Below are 14,232 nucleotides of genomic sequence, written 5' to 3'. Positions count from 1 at the left end.
CAGACAAGAGATTTGAATTACAGCAGCGAGAATGTACAGAGAGAAAAAAGTGAATCACGTAGCGGGAGCAATCGCCAGGATATGGAGCTGACTGAATGTGAAGATTCAAGAAAGGGAAGAAAGTCAGCAAGAACACTCAGTTCTGCTGGGCCAACCTGGTGGGGTCTTAAAGCACCAACCAAGAGCATTAATGATTAATTCCCCGTGAATGTCATTTGTAACTGTGTTTGTTTTGCACTGAGTTCTCAGCTATTAAATCCACCAGTAAGCAAATTCCCATTTGAAAGTATAATGAATTGACAGTTCCAGTTTCTGAGGACAGCCTCCCTACCGAGCATAAGCAAATATCCTTAGAAAAGCCAAGGAATCGTGGCATTGGGATGAAATTGCACTTTGTGGATATTGGTAGAGAATGACACTGCATGGCTCATCACATGGGCATGTCATGGCTGATATGTAGCTTGGAGACCAGAATCTTCCTTGGAGTAAAAGACATCTCCAATCTGGTTTGCTCAAGACCTCAGGAATTCCTCTACCACCAGTCTTGATATCCTGGGAAAAGATGTCTATTGCTTTGAGGAAGTCCTAGACTAAGTGCAGAATGCTGTGAAACTTCCACCCCATCCTGGTATACCCATCACAAAGGTCAGAAGGAAAAGCTCCTCAATTTCCATTAATGTGGAGGATAGACAAGAACTGACTTAAAATTTGAAGGAAAAACTCTAGAATTAAGACTCTGCTAAGAAAGGAGTCCTGGTGATGCAGTGGTCAGTCAGCTGCTAAACTAAAGCTTGGCTTCAGAAGAGAAAGACCTGCCATCTGTTCCCGTACAAATCACAGTCAGAGACCCCAGATGCACTCTGATGGCGCAGTCCTTAGCATGTTGCTCTGCCGACCCAAAGATCATGCACCTCCAGCTGTTGGAATCCACCAGCGACTCCTTGGGAGAAAGATGAGTACGTTTCTCCCGTGAAGAGTTAAAGTCCCAGAAACCCATTGGAGAGTCTGTGAGTTGGAATCCGCTCACTGACAGTGCACGGAAGAAAACCCTGTGGCACAGTTTGGCTCTGTCACTTGGGATCACCATGAGTTGAAATGAATCTATTGGTACCTCACAACGATCTTGGGTGTTTTACCACCTCATTTAATTTTAAAATTCCTTTTCTTTTTAAAAAAAAAATACTAAGGAAGCCAATCTCTGCTGAAGTTAAATGAAGTTGAGAACTAAAGACTGTGTATACTAAGCTCTCATTTAGCACCTTCTAAGTGCTAAACCACAGGGCATCTCTCCTGCCACTCCTTAGGGACCAGGAACCTCTGCTGCTGCTGTCTGAGGACTAAACCTTTCTTTGATCATTTGACGTTGTTTACCAGTGAGGACTTCAGGGTATAATAAGCCGCAATGTGTCATTGGTGTGGGAATGCTAGATATTTTGTCTTTTACCAGAGTAGTTGATTATAATGCACTGCTTAAGATTTGCTTTCTATAAAAGGAATATTTGTACTTTTATGTGTTTGATTCACGCAGTGCCGTTTTCTCAAGTCCTGTTATTAAGTGGTTACTTCCAGAAAGCAAAAAAAAAATATGCTGAGGTGGTATTTTATTGGTGAACATCTAATATTTTCACTAACCATACTGTCAGATTGTTCTGACTTCTGAGTGCCCCAACTGTAAAAATTACACAGAAAATGTGGCCTATCATGGAACTCTAAATAGTCCCTGTGAGGCCTCAAACATGTGGACTCCTTCCCTCCTCCCCCACTGCTTTACTCCCAAGTAAAGAATCTAATCCAAACACCCTTTCCCTTAAAATATTCAGTCTCTTTTTTTAAGAAACTGGAAATAACATGATTGCAATGTTACTAATACATCATAATTTTGAGAATTTTTCACCTTCATCTGAAACTTGGTCTTAAATTAATTTGTCAGGAAGGGTCTCCGTTTTTTTGCTAGAGATTGTAGATAAAATTGGGTATTTTGGATTTTTAAAAATAATACACAAATGTAAAAAATCCCTCTATACTCATTGAAAATTAATATTTTAGAAAAGAACTTCTGTATAATATATGTAAGTTTTTCTTAAATTCTTCCTTGTGTTTGCTTTTAAATCTAAACAAAAAGCATTTAATTAGTAACTTCTGCCATTTTTATTATTAATTTTTTATTTTAGTTGAAAGGTGTATATTCAAACAGATATGAATGTATGTTCAAAATTTAAATTGAAACAACAAAGTTTTGTACTTTCTATTCACTGACTTGCTAACCAGCAAGTAGCACAGTTTTGTTAGATGTGATATCAGAGCACAATTTTTGTTTTCTTGAGATCTGAGCCCAATTTCCTGCATTCACTTCTTCTAAAGAATAAATGCAATAGTATTGACTGACAGAGCATGATTGATTTGTTACTGTTAATATTTTGAAGATCAAGAAGTCCAAAAGATGACAAAGAACTTTGCAAATGTACTAATCATGACTGTCATAATTTTAGAATTTTAATCAAATGACTGTAATAACTTTAGAATTTGACACATGGCTATCAAGTCATGTTATATAATCTCCGTGTAAATCAGGACTAGTAGTGTTTTATAAGACAAATAACTTACTGAGCCTCTGTAACTGAAAGTTTACATTTATTATTTTATTCTCTCCCTCCATATTATCTGTGTTTCTAACTTTTTATGAAACTACCCACTGCTATTACATGCATTCACCCCTGCTACCATCTATTGGGTTTTTAAGAGTATACATTTTCATGATAGTTTATTATTGTGTTGTTTATAGTTTATTGTATTCTTATGTGCCATTGAGTTAAACCATTGACTGTTCAATTAGCAGTTGAACACGTATCTTACATCACTGCAGCCCTTTATTTTCAAAATAATTATTCTAAATTATGCTTTTGGTTTTGGGTTTATAAATATATAGATGTTTGAAGGGGGTGGTTTGAGTTCTGATTCTTTGACACTTTTAAAAGTTAAACTTGAATCTGTCTTCAAAATGGAGTTTCTAAGGGCACTGGATCATGAATCATTCACACTTGATGAAGTTGGTTTCATTTGGGTCACATTTTCTATTTAATTTGAGAATTATTTAACCAACTGGATTAAATGTTTAATAATTTCAATGAATCATCCATGGCTCAAACCTTTGGACATCTTTCCCTTTTGATCCTTTGCAGTATTAGGAATCTCCAGGCTGGTGTTCTAAGGTACTGTGAATTCCTTTGACCTAAAGCCTTCTACCATTCCACTCTTTTACTTTAGTACCCTGATTATCTTCACCTTGATCCAGCAACGACTTTCATTCATCCTGTTACCACAAAAAAGACACTCTCTTTTATAGATCGTGCACATAAAGCAAGCTATGCATTTATTTAAAAATCAGGATTCCAGAAACAACCGTTTTGCTCATGTTGGCATTACTCTCTTATTGTCACACAAGAAGATGTCTGGAGTTTGTAACCGGCACAAGCAGCTACAGTTTTGGCTGCTAACTAAAAGACTGATAGTTTGAGTCTATCCACAGACACCTTGGAGGAAAAGTCGTGATAATCTAATTGTGAAAACTGAACCTTGAAACACCGTAGAACACAGTTCTACCATAACGTAATGGGGTCGCCATGAGTTGAAATGAAGTTCAAAAGCAGCTGGTTAGTGATTGTGTTGTTATGTAATTGAGCTGGCACTAACCTACAGCTGACCCTCCAGGAGGTTTTCAGAGGCTATAAATCACACCAGAGGGGATTGTCCATTTTTCTCCTTCAGAATAGCTGGTGGATTTGAACTTTGGGGTTAGAAGCATGTCCCCTTAATAAATCAGTGGTTAAGTGTTTAAGATCTTTAAAAAAAGCTTTAATATTTCCAGAACCTTGAATCTGAATTTTAGAGATAGGCTTTCCTGTGAATTTTCAGGCTAAGCCACAGAAAAACTTAACTTTTTTTCTTTATTTGAAGAAGATGTTAAAGTTGAAGGTACATAGGATCAGGGAGAAAATGAATGTGTACATGTGTCAGCCGGCAGGATTGGAGTGGGTGGACTAGAGAAAGTTTTTTCTCGAGCTGAAAGATAAATGGAAGTATTCTGAGCCATTCTGCATCGTCTTCTCCTGCTCAATCTTCTGGATTCTGTTAGGCATACTGTAGACCTGACTAAATTACCAAACAAAACTATTTCTCAGATAGTGCTGATATAGGGAAGACTATCATTATGTCCACCATGTAACCGTGTTTTTCCCCCTGTTAAGTTCTAACTGGAGAGACCATTGTTTTCTATGCTGTCATAGTATACATTTGATTGAGGTGTGGTTATTAATCTTCATTTACTTTCTGTGAGCTCGTCATCTGTATTGAAGGAGTGGCTCACCCAGCTATCTTTTCAGTGCTTCCTTCTCTGGCCTCTCCCAATAATACTAATGGTGGCAACATACACATTTAAAGCCACTTAAACACATGCACTCTCTCTTGCTTTCTGGCATGCACACAAACACACACACAAATTCATACACACATATTTTACTTCTAACTCTACCAAAGTTATTGGGATGGTTGTTCTGAGTTTATTACCAAAGAGGAAATAATATAAGCCAAAGGCTGTTTTAATAACCATGCTTCCTCCAACCCTCAAGTTTATTTTAACAGATTATTGTGTCACTGTGTTTTTATGCTTTTATCTTTGACCAAAGTGTTTATTTTGAGAAACAATTATTAAACTGCATTAAAAACATACACGATGTTCCAATAGCGTTTTAGTTACAATATTAAAGGAAACTCAGACTAAGGCTGGATGAAATTGAACACATATTTCCATGTCATTCTTCCTTCCATTTTGCTTGTTTGTATTGATTTCTCCTGACATGGTCTTCTTTTATTGAGCACCACTCTTTTTTTCTTATTCTCTCGTTCTCTTTTAAATCCCCTACCTCTAGCTATATGTACAAGAGCAATTGTAAAAGGAAACCAACTTATATTAAACCTGCCTGGAGTCAAAATGTAATCTAACACCTGTAGTCTGCAATTTGTCATCACTTCATGGATACTACTACTACTTCTTCTTCTTCTTTTTTTTTTTTTAATAACAGATTTCCTGAGTTTTGACCTTAGGATACTGTATAATCCAAAAAAAGCAACAAAACTAAACCATGGTTTTTAATAAGCCTTTTAATGTTAGGATGTGAAATTACAACCATAAACGCCAACTCAAGTAGCATCATTTGAAGTTAGAAATAATGCTGAGTTGTGGGTCTTGAATATGATTTGTCTGTGAAAATATCTTTGAGTAATAAATCAAGAGGCAAATTGTAATGAATGTGTAAGTTCTACATGCTCCAAGACTGTCCTATGTGATTTGACTCAAATAAGGTGGGTTTCGGAGTGTTTTTTATTTTAACTATCTGCCTTGTCTACATTTATTTTATGATAGTTTTCCTGTCAGAAGAAGGTCAGGCTATGTGTTGAAAATGATTCATGTACTACAGTTTCTCAAACTCAGACAACTTTTCACTCTTAAAAATTATTGAGGAAATCTCAAATGCCTTTCAAATAATCACTGTATTTAGAAGCAATCCCAAGAAATTAAAAAAATATTTCTTTACTATAAAAAAAATTATAACTAGGAAATGTGGTGGCCCTGTGGTTAAAGCTTTCCACTGTTAGTCTAAAGGTCAGTGGTTGGAAGTCACCAAAGGTGATGCAGTCGGCTTCTGTAAAGATTTACAGGCTTGGAAATCCCAAAAGGCAGATCTACTCTGTCCCATAGGGTCACTGAGAGGTGGAATTGACTGGTGTCACTGGGTTGGGTTGGGTTTTATATGCATATGGACATAAGTAATATAGTTTCACGTAAAATAACTATACAAAGGAATGAACATATGTCTCGGAAAAAGTCCAGCCAGAGTGCTCCTTGGAGGCGAAGATAGTGAAGCTTCCTCTCTCATACTTTGGGCATGTTGCTTGGAGAGGCTACTCCTTGGAAAGGTACATCATATGTGGAAAGGTGGAAGGTCAACAAAAGAGAGAAAGACCATCAGCGAGATGGATTGACACCAGGACTGAAACACTAGGCTCAAGTGTGTCGAAGAAGATGAGGATGGCACAAGATTGGAAAGGATTCAGGGCTGATGTTCATTCGTAGGGTCACTATAAGTCATAGTTGGCTCGACAGCACCTAAAAACATCAAAACAAAAAGAGAAGAGAGGCATTACTTTATTTTTTCCCAAAATGTATTTATTCCCTATCTGCGTTAAGAAAACACACTGATTCCAAGCCTCACAAAGTCATGTATTTGAAAGAGAAGGAATTTTTAAATAACCTTCTAAGAGAATTGTAATACTCTAATACTATAGAAAACTCTACAGATTAGTTTCTTAAAGGTGAGTTGTGAAATAAAGTTCTGAATCTTATCCAGGTATTTTTCATCATTTCATCTTTTGTTCATTAGAGTCTATTCCCTCACCCTGTACTTTGAATTAATCTTAATCTCCTTCCTATTTATGACTATAATCATGGCATCAGCCATTTTGAAAATAATTGTTAAATAATTTATACTCCCTTTCTAAATGCTGACATATTATATCACACAATATTTTAAAATCCACATTTGCTAAATCACTGTTAATTTAATAAAACAATCTTTATTAGGAAACTCTCAAGCTCATGGTGGCAAATACACATTTTCAAAAATGGTAAATTTTATTTAAAAGTTCACATTTCATCATTGGCAATAAATATGTTCAGGTATTTCCCCTAGATTGAATGGTTTGGTTCATTCCTTTTTTAGAAGATAACATGCCAATTACCCAGTTTTAATGACTACAGTTTGTATTAGTTGTTTTTTCCAATGAAAATGGTATTTCAGAGGTTTGCTCAGTTCCCAGCAGAAACAGCTGCACTAGTTCCCTGCCCTGAGCCACTTGATACATCCTGCCTCGTATCCTTGCTTTTGGATAGGCTTAAAAGCTAAGTCCCTATGATAAGTGATAGTGTCTTTACGTTTTAGATACAGTTTTGTTGCAAAAGAGTAAAAATATGAAAAATTAATAACTAGTTGTGCTGAGTGAGAATAATAGCTCACGTAAAGGAAAAGAAGAAAGTGGAATTAATTTAATGCGTCAGGACAAAGATTTATTCATCACTTGCTGTATGCCAGGCATATGGTGCACTAGTATATAACTTATTATCCAGTAGATGACTAATACATAATCATTATATTAATATTTACATTATTATTAATCGTTATTTATATTATTTATACCGATTATATTACACTATTTACATTTTACTCTTTATTCCTCATTTTTATATTAGTAATTCCAATAATATTTATATCATAATATTGTGTATTATTGTGCTAGTAAAATAAAATAAAAATTAAACCCTGTCCTGGTGAGTCATTTCCAATTCATGCTTATCTGCCACTGGATTTCCACGACTTAAGTCTTTATAGGGTTAGTCTGCCTCATCTTTCTCCTTTCTAGAAGTTAGAGGATCAAAACTTCTCATCTTTTGGTGGTGGTTATGTGCCATCAAGTTGGAACGAATACATGATTGACCCTTCAGCAGACTTTCAGAGACTGTAAGTGAAGCAAGGGAGATTACCCATATTTCTCTCACAGAGAAGCTGGTGAATTTGAATTGTGTGCCTTTGAATTGGCAGCACAACTCCTTACTCAGGACTCTCTGGTTAGGAGGTCAATATTTTGCACACTTTACCACCATGACTTCTTGTTATATTAATAGTTGCAATAATATTTACATTATTACAATTGCTAAGTTTTCCCAGCTAAATTTTTGAGCCCACATTAAGTTGTTCATTTGGAAGAAAGAGTATATAATAAGGGGTGCACTAGGCTGTTAAGTTTGAATACCTCAGGTAAATGGTATTTTATAGAGAGTATATTTTTAAATTAACATTATTTAATTTATATTTATATGACAAATTCTTATTGAGTTCTGCATATAGGCTTCCAACTAATTGTTCCTATCAACTTAAATAGATACCCAAGCAAGGCAATCTCCTGAGAAGCTTCATTTCAGTTACTACTGTGCCCCATTCACATCCCATCCAGTCACCTCCTTAATAATTTCTCATTTTCTCTATATAAAAAAGACCACAAAGTCTTGGCTTATTATAAGTAATCCACTTCACTTCATAATGATACAGTGGATTATATACTTTCCTAAACTAAATCATTCGGGATCTCACTTCCTTCCCTCCAGGCAAGAGCCATTATATTTTACACATGGCTCCCAGCTGGTTTTCATTGAGACCTTCAAAATCTATTTGAACACCGTAAGCTTTAAGAAGAACCGCTTCATCTCTCTTAGTCAACTTTTGTCATCATACCATTTTCTTTTGTTTTCAAAGTTTTTGGTTTTGAAGGCAATTGTGAACCATGTGTCCATATTAGGATGGTGTTTTGTGTCTGAACAGGAAATTTCAAAGTTTCAACTTCAAATATATTAATTTTGAATATATTTACAACTCCTCTTCCTTCATCACCATCTTCATGTCCATTTATATTCATACATGTCATATTTCATCCCAGAGAACTTTCAACAAAAAATTAACTTATTAGACTTAGCTTCCTATTTATGTCCTAGGAATAACTTGAATAAGTTATTTGTATTTCCATAAAAATAAGTTACTCGTATTTATATTTCAGGGTTGTTGCTGTCAAGTACAACTCATAGCAACTCTGTGAAGAAGCATTCCAAGTGCTATCTTCTCCTTTACCATCCTCACAATGTCCGACACGCTCAAGCTCATTGCCATAGTCACCTGTGTAGATAAATATACTCAGGATTTGTAACTTACTTTTTGGATATAAGACTACTTTTTAGAAAGTTTTGCCAGTTAATAAGTCTAACCGCTGTTGCTGCTGGGTTCTGTTGAGTCTAATTCTGGCTCATCGCAACCTCACGGGGCAGCATCGAACTGATGTTCTTGGCTGTCATTTTAATAAGAGGAGATTCCTGCTGGCACAGCGGTTAAGTTCTCAGTTGTTAGCAAAAAAGTTGCTGGTTCAAACCCTCTAGCCAGTCCTGAGGAGAAAGACGTGGTAGTCAGTTTCGGCAAAGAGTGACACCTTGGTGATGTTACGGGGCAGTTCTGGCCTCTCCAAGGTTGCTGTGAGTCACAAGCAATTTGACTGCAACAGGTTAATCTTCACAATAGATTGCTCAATATTACTCCAACAGAGGCACTGGCAGGTTTGAGCTCCCAACTTTTGGTCAGCAGCAAAGTGCTTCCTGTCTGGGCACCAGAGCTTCTTGCATTACTGGAAAGTGGAGGATAATTACTTCATCACATAACTGTCTGAGGTGGTGGTGGTGGTGGTTGTTGTTGTTGTTGTTGTTGCCATTGCCGCCACCATTGCTGCCCTGTCTGGAGCCAACTTCACCATCTCTGATACACCTGACCCCATTGCCACAGTCACTGTGTCAGTCATTTCATCCAATGTCTTCCACTCTTGCACTGACCTTCCACCTTTCTGAGCATGACATCCTTCTCCCAAAACTGACCCCTCCTGATAACATGCCCAGTCTATGTGAGATGGAGTTTCAAATTCCTTGCCTCTAAGGAGCAACCCTGTAGGCTGTGCTTTCTTTTGTTCAGAGTGGTTACTGTTGGGGGGAGAGGAAGCAGTTTTCCATATAAGGAAGAATTTCTTGAAAAATCATACTATTAAGCTACTATTATTGACTGGAGAAGAAATGTGTGTATGTATTTTTCCTTCTTCTAGAAAGTGACTTAAGGTAATGAATTCTTTTAGACATTGACTGTGGTGGTGGTGTTGTTGTGCCATCCAGTTGGAAATCACGTGTAACGAACCCTCCATTGCGTTTTCAGAGGAGTTCAGTCTGACAGGAAGAGATTGTCCATCCTTCTCCAGTGGAGCAGCTGGTGGATTCAAACCACATGCTTTGAGGACTGCAGCACAACTTCTTACCACTAGACTACCAGAGCTCCTTAGAAATTGACTGAAGAGAATAAATAGATAGTTGGAACAGATAATTTTAGGAACATTTTAATCTTAGATATTATGCATATTGTAGTTGGAAAAGAAGTTATAGCCAAAGAAAAAATGCCAGTCTAATGGAGAATTGACAAGGCTCTTTGGTCAGTGCTAAGTCACTTTCAAGCATAGAGCTCCTTATTTTGTCATGCTTTGCTATAGCTGTCCTTTCTTTATCTGTTCAAAGATCCCAGAGCTACCATTTAATCTTCTTTGTAGACATGGTGTAGATATGTACTGCTACCCAACTCACTAGAATATTGTCTGCTGAAAGATGATTTAGCTTTTGCATTATTTAGATTTAATGGGGGGAAAAATCTGTTACCTCTCTGAATAACACTTCCTATTCTGTGACGGACAGTACCATTGCCGTTGTTCTCTTGAAAGCTGTCATTTCAATGCCACAGCTACCTATGTTTATAATGTTGAATTTAGAGGGTTCTTTTGAAATGCTGTGTTTCCAGTTTGTTCTTGATCCAGATGCCGTCTTTGTCGCTAGCTATGAGGATTAAATGGATTAATCCACGTAACGTTCTTAGAACTGCCCTGGCTAGAATGAGTGTTCATGACTTGGTAGCTATTATTGTTTCTATATTTCATGTGTGGCTTCTATGCACATACATATTTCTACCGCTAGAGTCTGAGGAACGAAGGGAGATGCAGTAGGCCAATTGGTTGGACTGAAGAAGAACAAACCCTATCAAGCAGAAAGATTGTAGTAACTTCAAAGCACAGTTTTGGAAAATCCTTTTAAATCTAACCAGTGCACAATGGAAAACCCCTAAAGAACCAATCTAATTATTCAATTAAATGGAACCGTTATGCTGACTTTTACTACAGAAGGCAAGCATAATTTAGAAAATGGGGCATTTTAATTCTCTTTTGTTTTCCAATTAACACAATTGCTCTAATGCAGGGTATTCGTGCTTGAGTGTATGTCGCTCGCATATATATTCTCTCTATAATGTCAGACTCTTCTTTCCCTCATCAGGAACAAAAATACTCACCTGTTAACCTGGAGGTTCATTTATTACAGTGTTCAGGCCGCCCAGATTATAGCCTCAGAGCAAATATCTTTTAGCCACCAAGACTGACGTGAGCCACGCAGGCCCACCATGCAGCTGTGTTCTCCCTGCCGGGTATAATTAGGATGTTTAAGTAACGTAGCTCTCACTTTTTTGCTGATGCCAGCTTACCACAACGGACCACATGAGTTTACTCTTAGTTGAAAGTGGTAAAGAAAATGCCAGGAACATTCATTTTAATTGGTCCACATTATATGGGCTTTTAGTGCCACTGTTTTTATCGCTCTGTTTTAAATTTCTTTCTGCCACTGGCAGTCAGCTTATTATTAAAGATATTCTTATTTGCATCTGATTGTTTCACCATCACTTGATTATTACTTGAAAAGCTCACAATTCTCTTATTGTTACCTTATTTGAGTGGGAATTACATATACCCTCATATGTATTCGGTTCTAGATAGAAGACTGACATTTCCACATTGATGACAAATTCTTTTTTAATCAGATGGTCTTAGGCTAAGTTGTGACAGATACCTTTTCCTTAAATGCTTGCTATGATGTTGACACTTTCAAATTAAAATATTGAATCTTATGATCTTATGGGCAGTGTGTGGTGCCCATCATAATAGTGGTATGGATGGTAGCAAGACAGTCTTTATCTGTCACTATGTTCTCTTTATTGATTGGGCCAATTGTCCCCTACGTTTTGGAATATTTTTCATTTTCTCCTTTATCTTGAAAAAAAATTATCATTCAGTCATGACAGAATGGTAAATCAGAAGAATGTTATTTTTTAAAAAATGTCGACTCTGTTTTAAATTGTCTTAGAAGGGTCAGAAAGATAGATAAGGATGTGAGTATAGAAAATAGGGTATTGGTCTTTGGAACTGATGTAATACATTTTAATGGGGCCATTTATGGTATCCTTTTTATTATAGTGTGTTGCCACTGTTGTAATGGGTGAGCAGTGGCCAAAATGCCCCTTTAGGCTCCCTTGCTACCTCCCTGTTTTCATGAAGCCTGCCTGCTCACATAGGCCAATGATGAGATTAGGGGTGGAGCTTTCCCACACTCTCCTGTGTTACTGCCTCTCTTTTCTAATTGCTGCCAAGAAGACTACAATGCACAGTGACCATATAGGGTCTCTCACCCTTCCTCCCTCCCTTTCTTCCTCCTCCTCCTCCTTCTCTCTCTCCCTCTCTTCCTCTCTCCCTCTCCTGTTACCTTCTAATTAGAACTGACTCAAAGCTGCTGGTGGATTTGAACCACTAGAGGGTGTGTCCTTTAGGTAAGCAGCCCAGCTCCCTAGAGACTGTGCCTCCACAGCTCCCTTACAGAAGTAGATCATGAGGCCTTCTTCCCCAGCCGGTCTTAATTCAAAAGCACCTCTAAAACCTCTTCCACGGGCCTCCATGGGCAGGTAGACATTGACTGTGCATGAAATGTTCTTGGTCAGGAATCTGAGCCTCCTCGATGGAAGGCAAGAATTCTCCCACTGAATCTTCATTGTTCCCATCCAGTACTAGAGAGTTAATTCAGAAGAGTAGTGACTTTTGTAAAGGAAAGTTATGAGTCAAATTGTCTTTCTTTTTTTTTTTTTATAATGCACTTTTCAGGTCCTTCATAGACAGCCGTCTCAGCCAGCCAAGGAGAGCTCCCCTCCCAGAGAAGAGGCACCTCCCCCACCTCCTCCATCTGAAGACAGTTGTGCCAAAAAGCCCCGGTCTCGCACAAAGATCTCCTTAGAAGCCCTGGGAATCCTCCAAAGCTTTATTCACGATGTGGGCCTGTATCCCGACCAGGAAGCCATCCACACACTTTCGGCTCAGCTGGATCTCCCTAAACACACCATCATCAAGTTCTTCCAGAACCAGAGGTACCACGTGAAGCATCACGGGAAGCTCAAGGAACACCTGGGCTCTGCGGTGGACGTGGCCGAGTATAAGGACGAGGAGCTGCTGACGGAGTCGGAGGAGAACGACAGTGAAGAAGGCTCGGAGGAGATGTACAAAGTGGAGGCCGAGGAGGAAAACGCTGACAAAAGCAAGGCTGTCCCCGCCGAAATCGACCAGAGATAATGTGAACTCCCACCAGGAAAAGCAATACATCGGTCCAAGGATTTTCTGTTCGAGGTTCTTTCATTTTTTTTAAAAAAAAAAAATAGATTTTTTTGCTTTATTTTATTTTTATCCTTTTGGATTTTCTTACCCTTTTGGACATTTCTTTTGTTGCACAGAATATACCTGTAGACTGAATCAGTTCAGTATTTCTGAGTCAGACATCACCTTGGCAAAGACACTGAAGTGTTACACTTTGCCAGTGAACTGGGTCTTAGTGCTTGTAATCACAGGAGAGTCTGCCTTCATTGTCCTTGCACTCAGAGAGGAGACGCCAAGCAAGATTCAGGATGAAGAGACCTACACCATCCACGAAGGAAGCTACAAGTGTGTGTGTGTATGTATATGTATATATCTATATATTTACATATATATATTAAAATTGCATGGGACAGAGAACTTTACAATCTGAAAGAATAGACTGTGAAATGAGTTCTTAAAGAAAAGACTTGTTTATGTATTAAAAACACAAACAAACCAACAAATGAAAGCCACTTCACAGTGAGTCGCTTTGGCTTTTTGAGAAACTGCGGCCTGCTCTCAGGGTGGGGTGACTATTTTTGAATTCCTATTTATTTTCTGTGTTTGTCCCTGATTTAATTTTTTTTTTACACATTTTTAATTTTATGGCTTCCTATCTGGCAGCTTGATGGGTAATTTTTGAGGTATGTATTTAAGAAAATTAATTAACACTGCCAAATAAAATAGAGAAAGAGGAAGGAAGGAAGAGAAAAAAAAATCAGGGCACCTTAACATGATACATGTCAGATTTCTCTTAAAGACACAATGCACATCTACAATAACTCGGTATGTTCCGTTATTCAACTTGTCATTTACTGTCGTGGACAGATGCATTTCTGTGGAATTCCAAATGAGTCAAGCTGAAGTTCAGTGAATGCAGAGAAAACGTGTCCATGAATGCAGCCGTGATCACATGACATTTTGATGTTGGACATATGGAATTCATAGTATGAGCCACATTTTGTTGTGAAATTTATTTACCTGCCCGTGGCTTCAAATCTTAAGCCTGCTCATTGTTGTAGCTTGTGGGGTTTTCTTTTTGTTGTTGTTGTTATT

General features: G+C 37.7%; 1 protein-coding gene across 1 annotated transcript in view; it reads left to right on the top strand.

The window, feature by feature from the left end:
• The window catches only part of SATB2 (SATB homeobox 2), a 218,434-nt gene extending 205,248 nt beyond the window's left edge, over nt 1-13,186 (top strand). The window contains exon 11 of the mRNA XM_006889070.1: nt 12,655-13,186. Within this exon, the coding sequence (XP_006889132.1) occupies nt 12,655-13,116 (462 nt within the window). The 3' untranslated portion in view covers nt 13,117-13,186. The remainder of the gene's footprint in view (nt 1-12,654) is intronic.
• Nucleotides 13,187-14,232: the final 1,046 nt, after the last annotated feature.

Source organism: Elephantulus edwardii, unplaced genomic scaffold (assembly GCF_000299155.1).
Source record: "Elephantulus edwardii isolate Elephantulus edwardi_28Jun2011 unplaced genomic scaffold, EleEdw1.0 scaffold00075, whole genome shotgun sequence".
Lineage (NCBI taxonomy): Eukaryota > Metazoa > Chordata > Mammalia > Macroscelidea > Macroscelididae > Elephantulus > Elephantulus edwardii.
This window is presented reverse-complemented; position numbering and strand designations above follow the sequence as displayed.